Below are 26900 nucleotides of genomic sequence, written 5' to 3'. Positions count from 1 at the left end.
TCTTTGTGACAGCCACGATAGCAGCAGGTGTGATTCATTTTTGGAAAATAGGAATTACTGATTAGAAAAAACATAGACAAAGGGAGAAAATCAAGACTTTGCAGAATCAAAAGTTCTGTGGTGTCTGCTTGGGTGTGAAACATACAGGTGCAAACCTAGATGCTACAAAAAAATTGTAACCTAGACACAAATACTACTAATTAGATACGACATTGGGATTTACTCGATAGGCTTTCATTATCTTTTCCCCAGAGCTCTGAAGAACTGCAGCTTTCAATGGCCCACATCAAGCAAATTATTGGGATTTTAAGGGACTTCATACGCTCTCCTGAGCACAGAGTGATGGCTTCTACCATATCCAAATTGAAAATGGATCTGGACTTTGACAGCACTTCCATCAATCAGATTCATCTGGTGCTCTTTGGATTTCAGGATGCGGTGAGTTCCTTGCCTGGCTCAGAAGGAGAGGAATTCTTCTTGGACAGACCTCTCAGTGCAGGGGTTTGTTGCTCCCCACTCTTCCTCACCTCACCCCCTGTTCCTGTTCTTGCTGAACAGCCATCAGAAAAGCTGCAGAGGGGCACATGGAGCTGAAGCCCTAATGGATTGTAGCCTCAGCTTCAGTGACATGGGTGCTTCCATCCTGGCCATGAAGCTGAGCACGGCTGAAGGGCTGCCTATGGGCTACCAGCAAGCTCTAAAGTTTGTTCTGCATCCTGCATTTGCTTTCTATTCACCTCCCATTGTATGGTACAGGGACATGAATGTCATGGTCTGGTTTGAGAGCTCTAGACTAAAACTGTCAAATTGGTTGTTTAGCCTTTCAAAAGTTGGGAGGGCTTTGGTGATTCTTACACTGAAAACTTCAACTTATTACTGAAAAACAAGATTTTGTTTCCTAAGATGCAAGTAAATATTGTTTGTTGCAACTTAACTTACTTTTACTTGCTCATATATCTGCAGGTTAACAAAGTGTTAAGAAATCATTTAATAAGGCCCCACTGGATGTTTGCAATGGACAATATAATTCGCCGTGCAGTCCAAGCAGCGGTCACCATTCTTATTCCAGGTAAAACAATCCAGTTGTTAACAAACTAACAGGAAAAGCTGATTGTGCATTTGTGTAGCAAATAGAACAGGTTTCAGTGTACTCCATCAGCATGTCATTACCCACATCCCCTGTGCTACTACATCAAAGATATGGGATCAGAAAGAAGCATCGATTGTGAGGATTAATGCCACAGTTGCAGTACCAAAGCACACAATGGGTACCAGTGGTTCTACATCACCAGTCTGGTCCAAAGATGAAGCTTAGTCCAAGCTGGACCATTTGTAGTCGGAAAGAAAATGACTTCATACGTTTGAATAGACATTTAGATAATATCCAAATGGTTAATGTTGCTTGTCTGGTCTGGTTATGTGTTCTGGCAAATGACTGCTCAGCTCTGGAACTGATGCAGTGGCAGTGCATTTACATGAGGAGAAATAGTCTTGGTCTATAGATGGGTAGGTAGTGGGAACAAGCTCCACCATCACCAAAAGGGAGGAGGTTAAAAGATGGTGGCCTGTCCAGGAGTAAGGCTTAGCTGGAACTCTGAGCAGTTTTGTAACTCTGAAGTGCCAAACACCATTTCCAATATGAGAATGTTCTGAACTTACTGATAGTGAGCCCTTTCAGTCCAAATGTGCTGTGGCACTCCTTTTAGCACTGATGTTGTAACATCCATGGTCCAGCTAATAAGGCTTTCCCTAGTCCTCTGTGCATCATGAAACAAGGCCTCAGCCTGAGCTGAGGCTCCTTCACCTGCAGTAGCAAAGAGCAAACTGCACTACCCCATGGAGATAAACCAGTCCAAATAAAATCTTACGATGTTTTGTTTTATCAGAACTTCGTGCTCACTTTGAGCCAGCATCAGAAACTGAGGGTGGCGACAAAGATTGCGATGAAGTGGAAGAGAGTTTCCGGCCCTCTGAACAAAATGGGACAGAGGATGCTGCTGTCACATCAGGAGTTAGCACCCTCAGTTCCGTGGTGTCACACGAGGCTCAGCAGCAGCTTAGCCTGGAATTGGGCAGACTAAAACAAGAGACCATAAGGTAACCCGTACACAACCATACACAAACACTATGTGTTTATTTCTAGGGCCTTTAAAAAGCTCTCAGACATGCTTCCTGCACTGATGTGTACTTACCTGGTGACAAAGCACACCTGACAGCAACACAAATGGATTCAGAGGGCACTGGCAGCACCACTATGACAACTCAACAGCTATCAGTACAGCTTTCATTTCTGTCAATTCAATTTTTGTGTTGCAGTGTGTCCTGGTGGATTTCTGTTAAGTAATGATGCCTGTGTAACATCGTTTGTTTCTTTCCTACTGCCTTAGATGCCACCTCACCTAGTGACACAATCAGAGATGTTCTTGCAAGTTTTATGAAAATGGGGCAGTAGATACCAGAGGGACAATGTTCCTTCTTTCTCCTGCAGGGGATGGCCAGAATAGCTCATAAGATGTGGCAGGCTCATTAATGAGTGTACGCAGAGCTCATCGAAGCCCCTTTCCTACTATATGAGTTATATTTGTATGTTGCTGCTGATACACCTTCTGTACGGATGCAAAGTAAATCACCACAGTGTTACACTGCCTTGCAGTAAATTATAAAGAAAGATAGAAACTCTGCCCAGAGAAACTGCTGAACACCAGGAAAAGAATTTACATCATATTTACTAAATTCTGCTGTAAAGATGAGGGCCTTAAAGTGCTACCACCAAGCTGAGAGTCAGGCAACAAAAAAGGAATCTTAAGATTTTTAGGTCATAAAGATATGTTACTAAAGAGCATCAAGTATCCCTTGTGTCAAGTCCCGTGGCAGTTGTTAAAAAATGTGGGTTTTTTTCAGTTGGATTTATTCTCAGTATGGTGGCTGTTTATCTCTCTTGTATGCTAACAGGCTTTTGGAAAAACTCGTTCAAAAGGAGAAGGAGTATCAGACACTCTTACAACGATCTTTGGAGCAAAAAACACAGGAACTGCACTTGCTTCAATTAAGACTTAAACCCGGAGGTATGAGAAGATACTAAGTGAGTACTTTGACAGTATGTATGTCCAAGTTCATGGGTTTGGTTAAAGCGTGATTTGGATCTTGTATTTGAAGCTTAAATAGTTTCAAAACCACCACTTTTTTCCTAGTTTTGAGGTGTAATGACTTCTTATTATTTTTTCTGTTAAAGACTGGCAGTGGCCTGCATCAGCTTTAAAAGAGAATGCAGACCCAGAGCTCACAAACTGGCTGAAACAACAAGGGGCAGACCCGGATACCATTAGAAGGGTAAATATATATACATACCTTTTTTTTTTTTTTTTTTTTTTTTTTTTTTTTTTTAAAGTCAGCCCTTGTTAGCAGTTGGGTTTCAAAGGAGGAATACTTATTTACTTAAGAACAAATTTCCCTTTCAGTTTGCTGAAGAGGATTATACACTGAGTACTGTCCTTAATGACGTCACTAAGGATGATTTGCGATGCCTTCAACTGCGGTAAGGAACTACATCTTAGGTCACTGCTGAGAGCTTAATTAATAAGAAAGGGGGGGAAGGGTAGATGTTATGATATTCTTATAGGCCTATTAATTCACTCTGGTCTTCTGTTAACGTATGAACACTGACTGCCACACTATAACAACATAACATAAACTATACAGTAAGTTATAACATGCCCTCAAACTTTTTGTATTTACCATGACTGAGGACTGTTTCTCTGCCATTCAGCACCAAATGGTCTTATAGGCATGAGGAATTTACTTATTTTTTCTCCCTGTTTCATTGTCATTCTTAATCTCTGGCTGATATGGAAGAAATTGTTTGGCCATAAGCTTGAACAGCCCCAGTTCCTTCAGTCTCTCCTCCTATGGCACATTCTCCAAGCCCTTCATGAGCCTTGTTGCCCTTCTTTGGACCTGCTCCAGCACCTCCATGTTCCTTCTGTACTCAGGTGCCCAAAACCGAACACAGTGCTAGAGGTGAGGCCTCACCAGTGCAGAGTACAGGGACAGGATGACTTCCCTAGTGCTGCTCACCACACCACTCCTGATACCAGCCAGGATGCCATTGGCCTTCTTGGTCATCTGGGCACACTGCTGGCTCATATTCAGCTGACTGCCCGTCAGTACACCAAGGTCCCTTTCCATCAGGCAACTTTCCAGCCACTTTAGAGTTTACTTCTTGCACACTTTGAAGTAACGGAGATGATGGTTTTTCTCTAACCAGTTACTGCTGTCCCTAATTGTTCTCTATTCTTCTTGAGACAGTGGCGGACTTCTCTGCAGAATTTGGAATGCAATATTAACCCACCGACAAACGCCTGATAAGTCCATGGAGGCAGAAGGATAGCTCTTTGGAAACAGATGTGTAATGGGAGTAAGCAAATGAAAGATAGATACATTCCTAAATTATTGGATGTATATATGTACGTAGTCTCCCTGCTTTGCAGGTTTTGCACAATTACATAGCTCTTTGACCATCAGCATAATACACAGTAAGTAGTAACAGCTTATGGAAGAGTAGCACAGAAGACAAATGCCCTATCACTGTAAATATAAAGCCTTAGCTGAGACAGAGTTGATTTTCTTCATAGTGTCTGGTACGATGCTAAGGTTTGGCTCTAGGAGAAAAACAATGTTGATAACAGACCAATGTTTTAGTTGTATCTGAGCAGTGCTGCCTAGATCTGAGGACATTTTGGTTTTTTAGCTTCTTGTACTGTCCTAATAGAGAAGTGGCTGAGGGGAATACAGGGAGCTGGGAGAGGCAGAATGAAGACTTTACCAGGCACCTGAATTGGCTTTAGCATTGTGCACACTGAACTTAGAATGGGTGACAGGTGTGCTGGCTGATGGTTTAAGCAGGAAGGGGTTAAGCTGTAGTGTATGTCACTTCTTCCTCTACAACTGTACATAGCTTTGTGTATGAAAGCTACTCTCAGTGAGCAACTAAGCAAAGCCTGCATGATGGTTTTGATTTGTAATTTGGCTGCAGTAAAATCGTGGCAAACCTAAAAGGTCTTTATTTTCTTTATCAACTGCTTTAAAAAAAAAAAAGCAGGAAACCAGATTAAATGTTGTTAAAGTTTAATTTTATTTCTTTTTATTTTTACACTGTACATGACAAATACAGCAATCCAAAGAAAACATGTGAAGCAAATATATAGCAATTTAAATAAACTGCTGCTTTCTCATTGTTCAGCTCCTTCTGCAACAACATTCAGGCATGTTTAAAACAATCTGTACTGGGAGGGGACTGCCTTACTCAACACCTCTTCTTTTGAAAGAGGAGGTGTTAAATAAAGATTAAGGTTTCTGAGTCATTACAGTTCTTGTAAATGCACTCACTCTTACGAATGGCTGAGAGACTTATACTTAATCCACTGGTTGGGACCACGCACTTCAAAGGGCGGCTCATTGAAGTAAATGTGGTTACCAAGTTCTTCCAGTGGGGGCTCTGGGTCAGTGGTAGCAAACTGAGCAGCTTCCTCTATCTCTTTTCTCACTGCCACATCGATTTCCTAAACAAAGAAACGCTAATTAGAAGACATCTCAGAAAAAGCATCAATATACTGAATTTAAAAGTGATGATGAAACAGTGATCAGACCTAGTATTAAAGCTGCCTATAAAAAATTAGAGAACTGTAAGTTTCCTCCCTTCTAAAGCAAAGAACAGTACAGAGGAACAAGACCACAATGAGCATTTTCTTTTTTGCGTTCTCTTTCTGCAAAGCAATGCAAGTATACAGAGAAATGTGACTGAAACCCTGCAGGTCAGGCATGAACCCACCCAACTTCTGATGCACGGACCTTTACAAGCTCCAAGGAGATCTCAATAGCAGAATAATCAGGATATTTACATCACTTGCTTAGGGAGCTTCTGGCTCCTTCACTAAGATTCTTTACCACCACTGACCAGTGCCAATGTAAGACTCAAAGTTCAGAGGCTTACCTGCTTTCTAGCTCAGGTGGACAATTTTGTTTTCTTAGAAGCCAGCGTGAGAAGAGATGTATTTGAAACACTAACGCTCACAGAACCTGCACTGAGTTACACTCAGCACCCAAAAGCAAAAAGCAGTTCCTGCACAGCACAACTGCATTAGCTAGCGTGCAACAAAATTTTATTATCAATCACCAAAAAGTTACATTCTAATAAAAAAGCTCAAAGAACAAGCGAATAAATAGGAGATAAATAGTACATGAATGCAAAAGAGCTTGCTTAAACATTTACTAAAAGCCATACCTTTAATTCTTCAACGCTAGCAAGGTTATTGTTGATCATTCTGTCCTTCAGCAAAGTAATGGGATCACTTTTGCTTCTCACTTCTTGAATTTCTTCTCTAGTGCGATAGCTAGGAGGAACACAAGCAAACAGATGAACTTCAATAATTCTCTTGAATCAAAGTAATGACGCAGCTCGTTTTTGGAGAAAAGGTGTCAGGAATGCAATGAAAATACAGCAGTATTCATTATCCAAAGTACAGCATGGCTACATCCAGAAGACTTCTTGGATTTGAAAGTGGAAACTGAAATAGATCCAGACTTAAATATGATGTGGGCAGCAGAAGGAAAGCTGCTGTAGCTGAGATGGCTACTATGAAGCTGTATTTCTCCCTCCCTGTCTCTACTAATGGAAAGAGCAGTGGGAGCTCTATGAGTTGCTCTGTGCTATTAGCTTGGGTCACAGAACTTACAGAGGGATACGTTTAACGAACTCAATCAAAACTTCCAATGCACTACAGGTTTCCAATGAAGCATTAAGGTATATGACTACTTCATGTACATCGGTCTGAATTTGTTGCATGGCTCAAGGCCCTAGGCTTTTTGGCACCTGTATGCTTGTGCTTCTTAAGAAACAAAACGTTCCATTTGACTGGACACTCCAGCTGTTCCTTTACTTTCAGCTTATAGGATTTTTATGTACTCCAAAAACCCTGGAAAAGTGCACTGCTTTTCTTAGAATATGCCACAAAGTCATACAGAATGCAGAATTCATTAATAAAAGGTACAGAAATTGAGCAGATATTGCTTGTTCTGAAAACTCCATTTCTTAATACTGAAAATAAAACAAGGGCTGAGTGGTCAGACTTGTCACAGTGATTTTGTCATAACCTTCATGCATTTCACGCAGTGCCGGGATTTTGACCATCAATACTTCATTGTTTTCAGTGAATGCTAACACAGGGTTTCCATGGTACCTTATGCCAGGATCACTCATACTGTGGCCATGATAACGGTATGTCTGCAACTCCATCACAATAGGACCCTTAAAAAGAAAGAACATACAGAGAGCAGTAGCACCTTGAGCAATCCATTTGTGTTATAGCACTATTTGCTACAGGTGAATTGTTTGAATTGTACAACTGACAAATGTTTTTAATTCAACTTTCTCTCTTAGTTTAACCAATTCACCTATCATTATCACAAGCAGCAAAAGAAAACTCCTCTTAAATGAAGAAGTATGTTGATAACTACTAGCATTTACTTTCATGTCCTTATTGAGCACTGTTAAGCAATCTGGTCCCTTCCAATGCCTTTCCACCATTACCCAGAGTATTTCAAATTGCTCATAATTTCACTTCAAGACCGTAACTCCCAGCAGCTTGTTCTTCTGCGCAAACTTCCTTCTGTACATTCCAAGCACAAACATCATTTCACATAACATCAGATATGTCAGAACAGTTTTATTCTTGGGTGACAGGCACTGATGCTGAAAAACCATTAAGGTTCCATACAGTTTTGTACGTATTTCTAGGCAGGTACATAAAAATCTCTCTCGTTGCCATACATCTAGTCTCACAAAAAATCACTTTCCTTTTGTAGTAAATGTAGAATTATTTTTTGTGCCCCTTCCCCTCATAAATTTCTTCATAAAGAACAAAGCTGCCTAACAGTCAAAACGTTTTTCACAACAGAGTTTAAGAAGGGTTGCTAGGAAGGAGAAAGAAGTTAACAAGGTCTCAAGATTCTTTTTTTTCTTAAAGCTTGGCTGAATACCAACTGCATGTTAACAGCTCTAACAAAATTAAAGAACGACTTAATTAGTAGTAGATTCCTTACTCTGGAGAAACAGAGGAAATAAGGTCAAACAAACAATTCTACAGTAACTACAGAAAGCTAGGCTAACTTGGGGAATGTTTTATGCATCAATTATTGCTGAAAGTTTCACCTATGGTAAAGGAATGGCTACCGACTTACTTTTCCAGCTCTGCAGTACTCAGCTGCAAACTTGGCTGCTTCTCGAACACAGAGAACGTCCATGCCATCCACCTGATGCACAGCACAAGTCAAAAAGAGACCGGAAAACAAACTTTCAAATTCAGTACCTTCATATCACAAATGCAATAGGAACTCAATCTTAAATTTCCTATTTTTAAAAATATTTATAAATATATTTATAGATAGAAATACACAGGCATGTATGTATTGCACACACATGCCTCAAAGCACGCTGGAGCTGTACTCACTCTAAGCCCTGGGATGAAGTCTCCTCTTTTGTAGTAGTCAGTACTGGCTGCAGCTCTTTCAACTGAGGTTCCCATTCCATACCGATTGTTCTCACAGATGAAAATACAAGGCAGCTTCCACAAGGCTGCCATATTGTATGTTTCAAATATCTGGCCCTGAAAGAAAAGGAGCAAGTTCTGTCTGGACAGGGAGCTCACATTTCAAGCAGTAGGCTCTACTGAAAAATCATTCAGCTGCAGCTAGTAAAACTTTTGATAACCAGAAGTGATCTGAAACTAGACTCTTGCTGCAGCTCAGCAGCAATAAAAGAGAAGTTATATTATAAAAGTAACTTTTATCTCCACTCATAGTTCATAGAATTTCTTAAGTTTTAACCCATTTCAGTCTCTGTGTTAGAGCAGCACAAAACGCAGAATGATCTGAGTTGGAAGGGACCCTTGAATGCCATATGTTTTGAAGGTGGGAAGGTAAAAATCAACAGTGCACTCTACATCACTTCTTTCCATCTGGCTTTATTTCTCTGCCAGTAAAACGAAGATAATTGTCTCAAAATAAGAGGTTCAGCAAGATGCACTGGTATCAGCAGACTCATTTTTTCAAACCATCATTGCAACAGATTCAAAGCCAGATGCTGTCTGGGTTGCAGACACTAGACAGACAGGGGAAGGTGCTCCTCTACCCAGCAGAAAGGCAGAGCTCTCAGTTCACAGAAGGAAAACCAACTGCCCACACTCACAGAGCTACCTCAGACAGCTTGTTTACCTGGTTGGCTGCACCATCCCCATATAAAGTCAGGCAGACCTCATTTTTGCCAAAGTATTTGCAGGCCAGCGCAATCCCAGCTCCAAGAGGAACCTGTCACAGTACAGGACAGACCACAATTTTAGAACAACGCTGAGAGAATGCTGGAGACAAGTTGCTTGTGAAATGTGAAGGCACTTCTGATATCAGGGATGTGCTCAACAGATACAAGAGTGGTAACAAATGGAAATGGGTTGGTAACAATCTGTCTAGCAGCCAGAATAGTTTATAGCTATATTCTTGGCTTGATGCAGATTGCAAAGCTGTCAGCAGGCCAGAATAACAACAGATTTAGCAGCCACAAAGCAATAGTAGCTGCATACAAGTTCACATCATGAAAACTGAGAAGAAATGCTAGGATGGGACACCAGCCAAATTGAACTTGTGTTTTAAAGCAGAAGTCATGTATATACCTGAGCACCGACAATACCATTACCACCATAAAAGTTTTTGGTATACATATGCATTGATCCTCCTTTTCCCTTCACACATCCTCCTTTACGACCTGAAACATGAACAAGTGATTTCTTTTTTCAGAAGAAAAATGCTATACAAGTGGTAACAGTTAATTCAACTCCTAAAGGTAATAATACTGAGGCAATGTTACTGTTGTCATGAGATAGATCTCAAGAGAGTTGAGATGCTGATTCTCATCAGACATAAAGACCTCTCCACACAGAACTTATAGTTAATGTATCACCAAACAAATAAAAGAAGCCAGGGGGAAGAATGCTAATGAAAACATCACTTGAGAAGTACAGAATAAGATGTATTCATTAATTTTATTCCCTACTTTACTACAGAGTGCTTTCGTATTTTTCAGAACACTCATCTCAGGTGGCTGTCTATTTGAAATAGCCAGTATGGTCTACATTTCTCATGTATCTAATCCATGGCACTTCAACAAGAACTGCAAGAAGTATCTACAGTCCTTTTACTTTAGCTTCTGCAAGAAAAATATGAACACTGTTCCAAGTTAATTGCAGTAATCTACACTTGTCCTCCCCGTAACAACAGCCAGAAGCAGAAGTTACAGACAGGACAAAGAATCAAACACAATACCTCAACAAAAACCCACAACTCCCTCCCTGCCTCCAGATCAACCTTGCATACCTACCCCAGCATTGTTCAAGCTGTCGTTTGCCCTTTTCCTTCCTAACACAAGTACCTCCTCCCGCCCACACAGTCAAGCTATTCTTCGATCCTCTCCATCCACTCCACTCCCCCAAGTTAAACCTCCCAACTAGAAAGTTTGAGAAATGCCCATCTAGCCATCCCCTCCTCCAGTGCTGCATGAATCTGTATTTGGGCATTTGCATTTGTTAGCTGCCTAACCAGTTACCAAAAACCATAAGAATACTGTTCTCTGCTACAGCAGAGATCCTACAGATGCTAGGCACTGGGATTGTGCTCATACAATTATAATACATTTCAACATTGTTTTTTGAGATGTCAAAAAACAATCTCTCAAGCCCCTAGCTCTTTTTCTGCTCAAGTAATGCTCAGCCAATTGGTATTTCACCTAGCTTGCTCCCTATTTCTCAGGCCATTTCTCTAATTTTTCAGAATCACTTATCTAAGAGCACACAGCTCACCCCCAACACATACTATGCTGTCTTCCAGTCCAACATACACAATTCCTCCACGCCATTCCCCTAATTATGAATGGAACTATGCTGGCAGCAGAAAGCCTCTTTAACTTTTGGCAGAATACATCCTTTTGTTTGGCAACAATTTTGGCAATTACATCAATTATAGTTTTCTAGTTACATTTCAGTTAAATTGTGATTTAGTTATTTCTTATACAGGGTCACAGCTAATAGCATCAAAAGATTTAATAACAAGTCATTGAACTGATATCTGTTTTTTTCCTCTGCCTATTATCACAGAATCACAGAACGGCCTGGGTTGAAAAGGACCACAATGATTATTCAACCCCCCTGCATATTTGCAGGGTCACCAACCACCAGACCACGCTGCCCAGAGCCACATCCAGCCTTAGCCATGACACCTCTCCAAAAATTAGACAGAATTAACGTAATGTACTCTGCAAATTATCTCGGTTCCTACGTTTCATCTTTTAGGTACTAAAGGCATTCTCAGCATAGTTTGTCTTTCTACCACTCCAACCAAACTACAACCAACAGGTTTATTTCTCCCTGTATCTTCTCTCCACTCCCTTTCTTAAAATATAAACGTAAATACAATACTTTCAGATCCAACAGTAATTTTACATACATTCTACCTAAATCACATTTTGAGCTACAAGAAGTAGCAGCACTTAAACCTTGTTACTTTAATGATGCAGCTGCTTTTTATTACAGAACACAGACCATAAACAATGTTTATTCTGCCATGTTACTACATCACTTCTGGATCCCTGGTATGCTTTGTGCATCAACAACATTTTGAAGTTTAATAAAAATAATCCTGAGGCTAGTACATAGCCCAGGAACCCTCATTTCATTTAGCACAAACCTGTAAGTTCAGCGAGAATTTCTCGAACGGGGACGCCTCGGGCATAAGTAAATCCGTGAGCTCTGTATGCTGTTATCACGTGGTCTGTAGGCTTTATGGCAACTTCAAGCCCTACGCAGCAAGCCTCCTGTCACCAATGGAAAGCAAGTTCAGCAATGAAGAGGAAGCACACCATTTCCACAGGCTGCAGCGTGGCACGGTCTGTCTGTGGTCCCCCATACAAGAAATAAAGCAGGAAAGAGGAAAAGCACAGACAACAGCAGAGTGCCTTACATCCCAAGGAGGAATAGGCCTGTCTGCAGAATCTGGAGCTACGATAGCCTTGGGCTCCATATTCCAACCTGTCCTGTGTGCAACTAAGAAAATTAGGGAGGAAGAAAAAATGAGAAGGTAAAAAGACCTGCAGATTTATGCTCATCTCCCAGATGAAGTATCTAAGTAACTACAGTTCAATTCACCAACTTCATTAAGTTCCTTCTCCTGACTGTTGCTTTCTAGTGGATGTAGGATCTGTGAGACGCTGGAAGAAAACTTATCAGTGGGGCTTGATAATGAGGATGTGAGCTTCCAAATGCACTTAATTGAGTATGCTACAATAGCTTATTCCCCACATTCAGCTGAACTGCAGCTGCACCTTGCCTTCTCTCCCTCCCTATTGCTGTCCCAAGAAATCAGGGATCCCTTTGTGTGCTCAGACATTGCTCGTAAGGAGATAATGACCCAAATCGCAGACCTGCTATGACTTCAGACATCATGCATAGATACTGAGTTCTAGATTTACTACCTCATCTATTTCAGAAGCCTAAATTAAATAGGGCAAGACAGTATACAAATGTCTTGGGAGAAGAGTCTCACCTGACCATCATATAAGTGACAGAAGCCACGAATAATCTTCTGCTTGTAAAGCTGGTCAGACTTCAGCTCCATGCGCCGTATGGTCTGCATTGTCTTGTAGTAATGGAGCCCCTCCTCTCGTGTCAGCACTGCAGTGGTAGGAGGGCCTTCTTCCAGGCGATGGAGGTCACACGGCTGTGAAGTTGAACAAGCAGTTACTTCTTGACACTCATCAATCCTGTTTATCAGTTATCAGTTTCAAACTCAGGTACTAGTGTCATTTGAAAAAAGCAAACCCCAACATATACAACACAGCTTCTCTCTCAAACCGTGAGCTACGCCAAGTTGCAAGAAGGGCTGATTTTAAGTACCCCTACCAAAAAAATAAGTCTTACACATTCAGTGGAGCGAACCAAACACATTGCTCTGCCAGTGCACTAGATGGCCACAATTCTGCTTCATAGCCTACATGGCATCTCCTATTAGAGCAAGTCTCTCCACAGCAAATCTACTGATGCCCTAAGGAATTTGATACAACACACCTGCACGTGACTTCAGTTTGAATTAACACAGTAACATGACTACATGCATCCAAGCACACTATTTCCAACTCCATGTAGAAATCAGAGCAGATAGCAAGGGGTTTGGTTCTGAAAATCCACATAGCACTTTTGTAACTGAAATGGTAAGGGGTGAGCTCCATCATGTCAGGATCTACAGCGCTGCTTCCGCAGAATACGAGTATTAAGCATTCAGCTTCTTTACCTTAATTTCAAACGTAGCTTCATTTGCAAAGTCAGCATAGTTACGTGATGCTACCATCACTCGAGAGGCCTTAAAAAGAAAAATAAAATGTCAGCAATACTGACATATAATTACCAATAACTGATAAAGTCTCAAATCATTTCTAACAGCACGCTGACACTGAAATACTCCGTGACTGAAACTTTCCAGTGGCAGATCATTATAATATCAGAGAACTTGGATTTTGAACGCATCCACTACAACTCCTTCAAAACCCAGTATTTAAGATTAGAAAAAGAGAACAGAATTTTAATTTTTTAATACCCTTGATGAACTAAATAAAACAAGTAACTTGAGAAGACTATAAAAAGGATTAACATTGTAAAAAAAAATAAATTTTTTCCTTCACCTGATAGATCTCTTACACGAGGAGTGACACAGCCAATTAAGATGGCTCTTCACACTGACTGCAATTTCACCTTGACAAAAAACTTCCCTGGGAGAAAAAACACAACCCAACACAACAGACTTCTGGAATGTGAACTATCTCTTTCCTTTTAAGGGGAGAGAAGATGGAAGGATGCAAGTAATAATAATAAAGACAGAGTATTATTTAAGCAGGTAGCAACACAGCTACCCAAGGGTGCATGAAATACAGAGCTACAAAGCTGACACAGTAGGAGAGAGACAAGATGTTTGAAAATACATTACTGTTCTGTCTAAAAGAATGTGCACAGTCTATTAACTAACAGCTGGTACTCTTAAATAACTTCAGTATGTGGTAGTTGCCTGTCCATGCAACAGTGGCCACAGTGTGAGGAATCCACTTGATTTTCAGCAGCAAAGTTGTATTGCTAATTGTCACACATACATTTCAGAAGATTATTCAACCATGGAACTTGCATATGCTCAAAGTTTTTAAACTTTGAGGCTACCCAGTGCTGTCTCCAACAAAGCTATGATTGATGCATGTAACACTGCGACAAATGCAAGGAGAAATTTCTCAATGCTTGTTGGTTATCTCCTGTTGGCCATTTAGTTTGGCTGTCATGACCTCACAAGCCCCCATGTTATCAGATTAAATATTTGGAGTTCTTAATTTAAACCAGGTTTCTACACTGTTTACCACGATGCAACAGTATTACCAGTGATAAAAAGCTATTTTAGTTCTAGAGCTGGAAGTCAGTCATGAGTCTGGGATTCACAGAACCAGCAAATTGCTGAGGTTGGAAAGGACTTCTGCAGGTCAGCCTGGTCCAAGCTCCAGACCTGAATAGAAGCACTGCTGGAGAATTTCTACAGAAATTCTTAAATACATGGCCAGTACACAACAGAAGAAACAAATATGAAAACCCTTGACAAAACTGGTTCAGGTCTTACCTCACTAACAGCTCCCTAGGTTAGCAGCATTTGGAAGGAGAAAAAAAAAAAAAAACAAAGAAAGGAAAAAAAAAGAAGTGTGAGTAACTGCAACAAACAACTTGGGGAGGAGAATCAGCGAATTATTAGCTAACTGGAACACTGAGAAAAGTAGTTTCCCTTAAGGCAAGCTTTGAGTCATGGAAACCCATCTTTACGCTTTACAAAATGATCAGAGTAGTAATAATGCCTTATTGGTTAAAACTGCTTCAGTTTATTTGGTGATTTGTAAATGCGTAGGAATAGTTAATAATTGGCAGTCAATAGGATCCCAAAAGCCATACTAAGATATCCAAAATGGAGCTGGTTTGAACTTCTGGAAAACAATGTATGTCAGGAGCAGGCCAAGTACATGGAGAAAGGAACACATTTTTGGCACCCAAACCTGAAAATTTTAATACAGACATTTTACTTGTAAATTAGAAAATGCTTTTAGATCTATATTCCACATAGTCCCAATACACACAGCAAGGCCTCCTGGTGACCCTGCTCTCTGACTGCTAGGCAAGAGAGCTACCCCAGCACTGAAGCAGGGCAACAGGTTTGCTCTCAAGGACAGAAAGACAACTGGCCTTCAGCTGACAAAAGATACACTTTAATGCTGTCAGAAAACTCCCATTCTTCTCCAGTGTTTATATATTTTCCAGCTGGCATTTTTTTTTTCCTTGCAGAGAGTCATTACAATGGAATAAGGAGAATGAAAAGGGAAAATTCTAAAGATGTTTCATGTGAGAGAGAAAACACAACATATTAAACGTTGAGGTAATTTTTAAAACCCCACAACTTGAAAGAATACTCAGGAAAAGATTAAACGACTATTATTTGAGTGAGCAAAGGCAAAACACTCGTGGCAGGGAAGGTCTGGGTTAGATATTAGGAAAGACTTCTTTGAAAGAGCAGTGAGGCAGTGGCACAGGCTGCCCAGGGAGATGGTGGAGTCACCATCCCTGGAGGTGTTCAAGAACCGTGTGGATGTGGCACTGAGGGACGTGGTCGGTGGGCACGGCGTGATGGGTTGGGGGTTGGACTAGGTGATTTTAGAAGTCTTTTCCAGCCTTAATGATTCTGTGATTCACTTCAAAAAAAGTCAGATGAATGTAGAGGGAAATAAGATGACCAAGTTTACCCTGATTGTGTTGACACTCAGAATATACCAATATAAAAATAAATTCAAGGCAAAAAGCCTGGAAAAGGGTTTCAGAAATGGAACGATGTGTTTTAAACACGATAAATATGGATATCCGCACATTGTTTCCACTTCGAAAGCCATGGAGGAGGCACAGCCAGGCGTGGGCTGCAGCGCTGGTTGTGCACTTCCCGTACTCCAGCAGCAGGCACCACACCAAGGGGGCTGGGTATTACAGCGTGCTCTCGCACGCAGCGCTTCTTTTTTTTTTTTTTTTTTTTCTTTCTTTTTTAAACACAGCAGTTAAAATAACACGAGAAGAAAAACAAACAGAGATAACTCTTCAAGTACGATTTTTGCCACCAGCACCACGCGACGTTCTCGGCTGTGCGGGTGACGGAGCCCTGGTGCAGGCTTCCCAGAGAGGCCGTGGAGTCTCCTCCTTTGGAGATATTCCCGCCCGGCTCGGGAAAGGCAGGAAAGCCTCCGTTCAGCACGGGCTTGGGCTGGGTCACCTCCACGGGTCCCTCCCACCTTCCGGCTCCGTGATGCCGTTAACCCCTACACCTGGGCTGCCACTGAAGCACTGCAGCACCGCGCGTGCCCCGTGCGGCCCAAAGGCCGCGCTGCTAGCGGCCGCCCCCGCCGTCCCACTGAGGCGGCGCGCACCCCCCCCACCCTCCGCGCCCGCCGTCCCCAACCCCCTCCCAACCCCGGCAGCTGCCGGCCCCTCTCACCGTCCTGCCGGCGGCGGCGGCCGGACCCTGCAGCACGCGGGAGAGAGCGGCCAGCAGCATCTTGCGCATGGAGCGGGGAGGGGCGACGACTCTGGAGGGGGTCCCGTCCTCGAGTCTCCTTCAATCGCCCGCCGAACCCGCCCCGGCTGCCAACCGCACCGCCCGCCCTACGGCCAACCAAAGTGACGGAGCCGGCTGACGCACACTCCCAGCGCCGGGCCGACCGACGCCTCGCTCTGCGTTCCGCCTCCGCCATGCGCATGCTCGGGGGCTCGCGGGCGGTACCGTCGGGCTGGAGGCAGTGTCTTCTTGCTTGGAAGCTGTGAGCGCTGCCATTGGGGAGGTAGGCGGGTCTGGGGTGTGCTGTTAGAGATGGCCCAGCTCCCCGGCAGCGAGAGCCGTGCGTTTCTTCTGGTAGCAGTAAGAGGGCTGGAGCACCTCTCCTGTGAAGAAAGGTTGACGGAACTGGGATTGTTTAGCTTGGAGAAGAGTAGGCTTTAGGGAGACCACATTGCGACCTTCCTGTATTTGAAGGGACCGTATAAACAGGAGAGGGTGTGACTATTTACATGGGTGGATAGTAATAGGACAAGGGGGAACGGTCTTAAACTGAGACAGGGGAGGTTTAAGATAGATATTAGGAGGAAGTTTTTCACATAGAGGGTGGTGAGGCACTGGAACAGGTTGCCCAAGGAGGCTGTGGATGCCCCATCCCTGGAGGCATTCAAGGCCAGGCTGGATGTGGCTCTGGGCAGCCTGGTCTGTTGGTTGGCAACCCTGCACATAGCAGGAAGGTTGAAACTAGATGATCTTTGAGGTCGTCTTCAATCTAGGCCATTCTATGATTCTAGGCAGCAATACCTCTGTGTAAGCCATCCCCTTCACGCCCACCTTGCACCCCTACTGATGCATATTTCTTCAGCACCTCATTTGGAAAACTGGCCCCTGCTCACAGCTGGAGGGATGTGCCACATCCCTGCCATACATGATCAAATGAGGACTCACAACTTCTGTCTGTGGTTTTATTGTTCCTTAGATGAGGATCATCTATTTCTGCTAAAAAGAGCCAAGCGTACTGGTCTCTGTGTGCAAGATATAAAGCATGCAGTTATCTCACATGTTACAACTTCAAAAGGCAACCCTATGAAGTAAAGGTTTCAGGAGACCTGTGAACAGTTGTTAACTATAAGCATGGTCCTGATCAACAAAAAAAAATCCCACATTGTTATTATTAAAAACAATGCTGTCAAGCTTATTCCAAGTTCAGTGTTATCCACCTATTCACATGAAATAAAAAGTGTAACAGTTTTTATTCTTACGCACTTACAGACTGGTGTGTTATCAACATTTCTAATGATCATAAAAAGTGGTTATTTTTGATGGGAAAGGATCCATTTTTGTCTCCCCTTTATTATATTCTTGTGACATTTTTACTTTTCATGCTATTTCATCAACATTTGCGTGTTTTCTTCATTAAAAGCTATTACAGCATCCTGAAATAATTAAATCCTCCCCTCCCCAAAAAGCAACAGATAAAACGAATTCATGAATGAGGTAAACAATGAAAAGGAAAACATAATAAAATCATAAGCAGAGAATGCCAACAGAAAATTTATTTGATGAAGATGATTATGTAGTATTTCATAATGGAGCACCTTGCCATGTGTGACTCTATTGTTACCACACTGAGGGCGTGTTGTGTGACAGGAGGCCAAAACTCAGTCTTTTCTGTCATCCTGGGTGTGATCCTGAAATGTTATCATTCTTCTGGATTGCAGCTGCTGTTACAAATGTCTGCTGTCGTGTTAGAGATTTGGGGGAACATCCAGCACTTGGGCCTTATCCCAGCTCACCATGTGACTAAATCCAGCAGTAATCTCTGCTTCATTTAATGAGTCTGAGGTTCGCTGCCTGGTTTTTATTCTTCATGTGCCACCAGAGATCCAGCTCATGGAAGAAAGCAGAACAGGGGAGTGACCCGTGGCTGCCAGCATGGCTACTGCACTGAGACTACTTAAGGCTACTGTCATCTGGGAGGACATCTGCACTGCAATGCTTGCCCAGACCTCCAGTACGGCACCACCATATAGTGGTTTTTATAGTAATGATTCTTTGTGTTTATTTATTTTCTAGCTGTAGATAGCCCTGTTCACTGAGGGGAAGTTGGACTAGATGTCCTTCAAGGGTCCCTTCCAGCACAAACTGGGAAAGAAGGCAGCACAGCCTTATCCATGCTGCTCATGAGGAGCAGGCACCAAAGCTGTGCACTGGCTTCTTCCCAGGGGAAAGTGGCCAGGTAGCTCCAAAAGAGCACACAAATGGAGGAACATATTGAAATGTGAGCAACAGAGGACCAAGACCTGTGAACAAACTGAAGAATGAAGCCATCAAACAGAACAGATGTAGTCTTTGTTCATTTTCTCTCTTCAGAATCTGAATGGGCAGCTTTCACTCCATTTGCATCCTCTAGTTTAATTATAATTGTTTAAAATTGCTTAGCAGGAACCATCCTTCTTCAGTTACTATTCCTTCTTCTAAGTTTTCATTTCTGGTTGTTTTTTGTTTGTTTTTTTTTTTTTTTTTTATTGTTCCACTTTTCTTCATACCCTCCTCCATCTCATTTGATGCTTCTGCCCAGCATTTCTTTTGTTGCTGTTCCTCTCTTCCTCTTCTCAGGGCCACATTGCTTCACTGCATGCCTTACCAAATAAAAACTCTCTTTTTGTCTGTTTTGACTCCCACCCCTCTTGATTAATTCCCTTTCTGCTCTATGCTTTCTAGCAATTCCAGCATTAGACAGCAACACTGCTCCCAACTTTTAATACTGAGACGTGCAATCTGATGGGGAAAAAAGAAATTAATTACATTGTCAAAATCCTTCAGATGATTTGTTTAATTTGGAGTTGCTGGAGTTTGGAAGAACAGTAGTTTTCATGGATCTTCCAGATGTTTTGCTTCTGGCGATGACAGAAAAATGGATTAAGAAACTATGATTTCTGTTTGCTGTTCTGATTGCTTCACTGCATCATTATTAGGAAAACATAATATTTTCTTTCTCTTCTATGAGTTATTTATCCTTTCATGCCATTCCTCTCCATGCTTCCTACTGTTTTATGTATTCTTTTGAATCCCCAAATTAATCACTCTTAAAATACACTGAGAAGCACTGCTGTAGAAAAGGCTGTCTTCATTTGTACAGTAAACTCCTGGGAGAAAAGAAGATGGTATTTTATGTCAGTGAGCATGCCCAACTACTATAGAATTATTTGAACATAACCTTGGTCAATTTGAAAACTCTCAAAATATTATGTCCATGATGCAATTCAATTCTGCGTTTTAAAATCATACATGTCTAAGGTAAATATATTACAGAATCATAGAGTGAGGAAGGGACCTCAAAGCCCACCCATCCCAGCCCCTGCTGTGGGCAGGGTTGCCCCCCACGAGCTCAGGCTGACCAGGGCCCCATCCAACCTTGCCTGGAGCACCTTCAGGGATGTGAATCTAGGACTTTCTTCCTGCAAAGTTCAAACCTCTCTCGATGTTATTCCTCCCCAGAATTAAATGGGAGCATTGTTATTTCCTTATCTCTGCTAACAGCAAGAAAGTTGAAAAGTACTGGCATAAGGAAACGTGCTGTCAGAATCTTTTACCAGCAAAATTGTGGATGATTACTCTTTCAATACAATTTTTTTTAATTTATGTTTCTGACCTAAAACTAATATCTGAAGGCACAAACAAGAGTATCTGTAAATACGTTAAAAGTTCATTATTCTTCTCCCTTTATTCTTGGCTAAAACTTCTGCTGAAGCATCATACCCAGTTTTGAATGAAATAGACGCTTTGAATAAGGATATGAGCTCACTGGAGAAAACCTGGATGAGGAGAATGAAAATGAAATGGTTTTCTGAAAAAGATCACATCAATGATGACAGGCATCATTAAAGAATGGATACTGCATCATCCAAACTAAATTTTGAGAAGAATTGGTTCTTCAATTGTTATACAAAAGGAAAACACTGTGAAGAGGATGAGAATTGATGTCCAAATCTAACAACAAGCTGGCTGGAATATGCAACCTAACCAGAGGGCTCGTGAGGAGCTGGGCTTGGCCTTCTTGCCACTGTACATTTCTGGGAAATAAGCATCTGTCAGGAATGGTCTACCTACCTTAATTTTTAAGACATTAATTAGATAATATTTTTTCCCGGTTTGTTGTTTGTGACATGGCATAAAGAAGTGACTTTGTTAATCAAGCTGCAGCTCCCCACATCCTGGCTACTTTCTGCCTCACTGGCCTATCTGCACTGTAGCCTTCTAATTTGATTAAAACATGATGGATGAACATAAGGGAAAAAATGAAGGCATTTATAGAACAAGTGCCATAAGGTGGCACTGCAGTATAGGGTACAGGACAACCTGGCTCCCTATTTCCTACATCCAGTAGCTAACAAAAACATACAGAGCATCCCAACAGTGACTCCAACTATTTCAGCAGTAAGGCACCGGAGGTTGCCTAGTTACTTGAGGAAGTAATATTAGGCTAATATTAAGGGAACAAACTGAAAATAAGCTTCTTTCATTAGAAAGGATGTGACAGTTTTGGTACTTCTCCCCAGTTGCATCCGGGCTGTTTGCTTCCTCTCCCAGAGCACAAGAAGTGGTGTTTTAATACCCTGAGTCTCTTTCCACTGCCTAGTCTTCTTCAGGGGAAGGACTCCCTGGTTTAAAATTCTGGAGTTTGTTCAGTTTTAATGAAGTTCCTAAACTGGAACGGAGCTAAATTTATACAACCCTCCCCACAACAAAGAAACACGGCTGTACTGGTTGCAAAGTTTTCTAAATGCCTTCAAAATCCAAGCTGCTTCTGTAGTATACAGTAAGGGTCAGCTACCATAAAAATGTGTTATCACACTGGTACGATCTGAAGACAGTTTGCACGAAGCCTGTTGGATCTGGCAACACCCAGTTAATTCTGATTCATCCTTCTCTTACTCTAGCTGAGTAACAATACAGTGCCACTTGTTTTAGCATGCATGCGTTGGGATCCATCTACAGAAAACCTGGACATGCATATAATCATAGGAGAAAATGCTTCACTTAGGAAATCAGATCAAAGAAGTAGCAGAATTAAGGATGTTCTTTAATTTGGTTTCCTGAGCTTTGATAATAACATACACCTTTTGGGAAAGACTCAGGAATAAAGCCCATTCTCTCTAATCCCACATGTTCAGAAATCCTTTTTTTTTTTTTTTTTAATTCATCATGACTAAAGGCATTCAAAATTATCCTCTGTTATGCAATTAAGACTGCTCCAAGCATGTAGAAATGGAAAGGGAAATGGGGAGTGAATGAAGTAAAAGTACAGATTTTCTCAAGGGTGGTTGGAAAGCATTTGAATACAGTAATTTGTTAAGGGAACTTTGTCTTTCACCAAGCTGCTGAATCTATTCTGGTAATCTGCATGTGATTTTCTGCATAAGTAGACCAAATTCTGAATTATTACTTTGTTGGTACATGTTAAAATGAAGTACAGCTTTAGGCTGAATTAAGTGTCACCAATCTTGTTATTTCTTGGTAGCATTAAATGGGTTCTTCCATACAGCGCAGGCCTGAAAACTAAAAATATTTTGTCCTTACATTTGGAATTCAGATTTTGTTCGAGCTGCCATCTGGCGTGATGGTGCAGCCAGTGCAGCCCTGAACAAGTGGCCAAACACAGAGCTAGCTTGAGGCTTCTCGGCAGTTTTAACAAGACTGAGTTGTCTCAACACAATTTAGAGAAGTGTCTGGGCTAGGAGCAGGAAGGAGCAGAGTGCTTAGTGAAGCTGGGTTTGTGGCTAATGAGGGCTGGCTGGAGGTAGGAGTGTAGACATCATGTCTTGCCTGAGGAGCACTGCTGTCCTGTGGGCTCTGCTGCCAGCAGCAGCACCCAGCATGGCCTTCCAGGGTCCTGCACAGGGGAAGTAAGTGGTAGGGCATAAGAATTATGTTGCCTTTGGTAGTCAGCTGTCCTGGGCAAATCCCAGCTTTGCTTATGCTTCTGGTTGGTCCTGCACAAAGGCAGCTTTTTATTCCAGCTGTTTCCCTCCTCAGTGTGTTTCACTTGTGTTTACAAGCCATAGGAGTCTTTGCTTGAACAGACACGGGGTGCTGCAAACATCAATTTGTTTGCCATAATTTTCATTGTAAAGCTACAGGAGAGGGAGAAAGAGTGGAATACCTCTTTGGAAGGCAGCTGGTGGGATCTAGGGAGGATTATGTGGACATCTGCTATCTTGATGAGGACAAAATTTGTCATATTGGTTCTCACATTACAGGTCTTCTCCAAACTCAGCCAAAATCGATGAAAAGCTTCCCATTAATTGCTGTCAGCTGCATGTCAGCTTTCAAGTACGTATACGTGTATTTGCAGCCACACATACAAGCTTGTAACACTGATGCAGTGCAGACAAACCATTAAAAGGTTGTAAAAACCTGTGGAAGTCCTATGCTAAAACTCTAGAAGGCATAATTAACATTAGCTGTTCCTAAACAGCAAGCAAACATGAGGGTGTATTCATGCTTGAATATGGACAAACTGTTTTTAAGTGTTTGCTAATCTTACTGGCAAAGAAGACAGTATTTATTTATTCTAGTCTGAATGACTTCAGCTGCTTTAGAGTCCCAGGTACTTTATACAACAACTATTCCTTAGATCTTTCTACCATATGATGCCATGTCTATTTGCTCTTCTTTTCCCCAGCATCTGCTTCCTATTCAAAGACAAGAATTGTTCCCCCAGGTCCTTCAGTAGCTAGACTGCAGTGTGTCCAACTTGATTTACATGTTAGCCAAATAAAACAAACTTGTACAATTTTGCTAGCTCATTTACCTGAAGCAAGTGCATTTTGATGAGAGAAGGGACTGGCTGAGCGGGGCAGAGCGAGCACAGGCAAGGAGAGTTCTTGTGTTGTATTTTCTACAGCAGGCTAACAGTAATTTTCAGCAGGGCCAAGAGCAATTTTTCTTGTTCTCCTGTGAAATGGGTTCATTATCTCTTCCATTAATTTTTCATCATTTTTTTAGTTAGAGCAGACAGAGCACCTGGTTAAGTAAATTTCCACAAAGACTCTGCAGAACCGAGATACACATTTTTAAGATCGTAAGGGTTGATGGATGTATCTTGCTTGTTTTTCATGTACATTTTATGGTTGTTTTTTTCCCCACAGAATTTAACTTCTGAAAGCATCTTAAGCTATTCTAATCGCAACATATAGTCTGCTTTTCAGATATAGAGCACAATCAATGCTTTGACAGAATCTTGTGATTAATGTTCAAAAAAATGGTTGGGTAAGCCCATTTCAGCACACATTAAGACCACACATCACTTTCCAGTACTAAGAATCATCCTGAGAGAGTTCTAATAGAGAAAGTTCATTGACGGTAATCACGGTTATCTGTCAGAAAGAGCCATGAAAACAGAAGATACATAATTTATGAATATTATTTTTAGCCTTTTTTTTTTTTTTCTCTTGGGAACACTGCTGAAATGGAGAATGAAATGGCTAATGTACAAATTTGGGTACTTGGTGTCATGACTGCATGAACATCAACCATTTGAGAAGCTAATGAGAGAAGATGGACAAGTGGAGGTTGTGACAGAACACTTCTGAGTGGCTGGAGAAGTATCTGACAAGTGATCCAGCTGGCTTACTCCAACCAATGTAAATGCTGTAGATTTCCAGTGAGGATTTTTTATGGCTCATCTAGGAAAAGTTTAGCCAAAAGAACAGATCAGAAAACAGAAGCAAAGGAAATCTGAGCCAGTGTGAGTTTTCCTGTTATCTTTCCAAGCTTTTTGTACACATAAGTTTGGTCAGCTGAAGAGCTCCCTCATTTGTCCAGCACAGTTATTTCCATAGCAGAAGAAAGGCCAGAAGTGGAAATAAAAAGTGGTGGTGCTTCAGTATTCTATTTAGCTGATTTTCATTCTGTTTTGCCTTAATCTGGTGTTTGTCTTGGCCTACATAGAACTGACATATTTATGATGACTCAAGAAGTCTGAAGGATGCTTATTAGCTGTACATCAAAGGATATTCAGTTACTTCAGGAAGGGAACGGAATAAAATGCACAACAATTTGCCTCAAATTGACTTTCCCTGGACAGTGGATAGGAATAACTTCTTCAGTTCTCCCACCGCTTGTGGTTTTGATTCAGCCATGCCTCTTTTGCAAACTGACCGTGGCTGCGAAAGACATAACATTAGGAAGACAAAACATTTTGCAGAGCACAGGATGCCTTGGATCAGCCTGAAGGCTGGGCACCAAAGTTGCAGTCCTGTCCTCCTAAGTGTTGTCAATTTTCTTGTTAATTTGTTAGAATTAGTGTGAGCCCTACAGTGACACGAAAGAGTGCTTGAGGCTGTTACTATAGCATTTTCTATTAAAGGCTTGATTTTTTATTTTTAAATAGAGTGTAACAAAAACCAGGGTGAGACACTGTCCCTCTCGCCCCTGAGAGATTCATTATTGCTTAGATCAGGGCTACTGAAGTTTAGTGGGACATATGCCAGTTTGGGGCACATCTGCTGTCCATTTGTGCTGCTCTCTGAAGTCACTTAGATGAGATTATGCTCATCAAAGAAAGGTTCCAAGCATCTGCAATCACAGTAGGATGTCTGACCCATTAGAGGTCAAGCAAAGAGATCCCCCAAGGTGCCAGCTGCCTTCTGTGGTCTAGATAGTTACTCTCTGCTATGATTTCTTACCAGGTCTCTATTTCTAAAGGCCAATATCCTCCATAGCTGAATAACTACTGTAACTGAGTGGATGAACACTTCTCTTTAAAGGAATGATTTTCGTCAACAAGACTAACATGCGTGGATAGTGATAGAACAAGAGGGAATGGATTTAAACTAAGACGAAGGAAATTTAGGTTAGCTATTAGGAGGAAGTTTTTCACACAGAGGGTGGTGAGGCACTGGAACAGGTTGCCCAAGGAGGCTGTGGATGCCCCATCCCTGGAGGCATTCAAGGCCAGGCTGGATGTGGCTCTGGGCAGCCTGGTCTGGTGGTTGGTGACCCTGCACATAGCAGGGGGGTTGAAACTTGATGATCTTTGTGGTCCTTTTCAACCCAGACCATTCTATGATTTTGTGATTCTAGGATACTATGACTATCACTGAGCATCAAGAACGTCACAGTTAATTGTCACAATTTGTAATTCCAGATGACAAGTCTAGGAATATATTCTGCATCTTACAAACACAAGGAATCTGGCGTCAAAATGAGAGTTTCTGACTTCTTCTCAAGCTGTTGTTACAAGGACCTTAATTCTGAAAACAAAGGACTGAATCCTGTTCTTTCATGTCTTCAGTGAGATACTCATATATATATAAGAAAAGCAGTGAATCTTCTTGTTCTCATGGGATCTTGAAAAATCTCCAGAACACACAAAATCAGGAAAAGGAAGTGAGAACAGGGATGGGACCACACAGAGCATAAAGTCACAGCAAAGGCACAGAGAGAGCAAGTTTGTGATATGCATCTGTCATGGCAAACAAAGAGAAGGCTCAGGGGTGACCGGAAGCAGCCTTTCAGTACCTAAAGGGGAGCTACAGGAAAGAAGGAGAAAGACTCTTTTGCACTGTCTGTAGTGATAGAATAAGGGGAAATGGCTTCATGCATACAGAGAGTAGATTTAGGTTAGATATAAGAAAAAGTCTTTTATAGTGAAGGTGGTGAGGCACTGAAACAGTTTACCTAGTGATGTGGTTGATGCCCTGTCCCTGGAGACTTTCAAGGCAAGGATCAGGCCCTGGGCACCCTGATGTAGCTGTGGTGTCCTTGTTCATTGCAGGGGAGTTGGACTAGATGGCCTTTAAAGGTCCTTTCCAACTCTAAGGATTCTGTGATTCTATTATCTTACATTGTTTCATTTATGTGGAATTGAGGCATATTGTCTGCGCTCATTATTTAGCCCTTATAGTCCTTGAAGAGAGCTAAACAAACCTACATAATAGCTCACTTTACCCTAAAATAGGATAGAAATATAAATGATACTCTGGAAGAGAACATCTTAGAATACATACCTAAGTAGAAACAGATGTGCGTAGGTGAGAGGAACCACATGTAACTTGGTCATGATAGAAAAGAAAGATATGAGTTAAACATTAGTTTGTATTAAGTAGAATAAAACAGAAAACGTTAAAGGGCTCTCAACCATGAAAACAAATAGCATCAGTGTTACCACTTCAAAGCAATGCATGCTTGCT

The 26900-nt window shown here is 41.7% G+C and overlaps 2 protein-coding genes across 3 annotated transcripts in view; one reads left to right on the top strand and one right to left on the bottom strand.

Annotated features, from left to right (window-relative positions):
- The window catches only part of MAP3K15 (mitogen-activated protein kinase kinase kinase 15), a 74379-nt gene extending 69014 nt beyond the window's left edge, over positions 1 to 5365 (top strand). The window contains exons 23-29 of the mRNA XM_042868066.1: positions 253 to 438; positions 964 to 1069; positions 1887 to 2097; positions 2953 to 3065; positions 3233 to 3330; positions 3459 to 3535; positions 4306 to 5365. Coding sequence (XP_042724000.1) covers positions 253 to 438; positions 964 to 1069; positions 1887 to 2097; positions 2953 to 3065; positions 3233 to 3330; positions 3459 to 3535; positions 4306 to 4387 — 873 coding nt within the window. The 3' untranslated portion in view covers positions 4388 to 5365. The remainder of the gene's footprint in view (positions 1 to 252; positions 439 to 963; positions 1070 to 1886; positions 2098 to 2952; positions 3066 to 3232; positions 3331 to 3458; positions 3536 to 4305) is intronic.
- PDHA1 (pyruvate dehydrogenase E1 subunit alpha 1) lies at positions 5113 to 16827 on the bottom strand. Of its 2 annotated transcripts, XM_042868067.1 has the most exons (12): positions 16645 to 16827; positions 14743 to 14757; positions 13384 to 13452; positions 12640 to 12813; positions 11785 to 11911; positions 9720 to 9811; positions 9268 to 9360; positions 8505 to 8660; positions 8236 to 8307; positions 7236 to 7303; positions 6281 to 6389; positions 5113 to 5558 (listed from the first exon to the last, which is right to left on the bottom strand). In XM_042868067.1, exons 1-12 carry the CDS (start codon positions 16711 to 16713, stop codon positions 5388 to 5390), a joined length of 1215 nt encoding a protein of 404 aa, XP_042724001.1. In that variant the 5' UTR covers positions 16714 to 16827; the 3' UTR covers positions 5113 to 5387. The 2 variants fall into 2 exon arrangements, with proteins under 2 accessions (XP_042724001.1, XP_042724002.1); XM_042868068.1 differs by lacking the exon at positions 14743 to 14757 and having other exon boundaries at positions 16645 to 16826.
- Between the last annotated feature and the right edge of the window lie 10073 nt (positions 16828 to 26900).

This window comes from Lagopus leucura, unplaced genomic scaffold, assembly GCF_019238085.1.
Source record: "Lagopus leucura isolate 7727_CA_CO unplaced genomic scaffold, USGS_WTPT01 Super-Scaffold_100001, whole genome shotgun sequence".
NCBI classification, from domain to species: domain Eukaryota; kingdom Metazoa; phylum Chordata; class Aves; order Galliformes; family Phasianidae; genus Lagopus; species Lagopus leucura.
The sequence above is the reverse complement of the archived record's forward strand: the minus strand, read 5'-3'. Positions and strand labels throughout refer to the sequence as shown.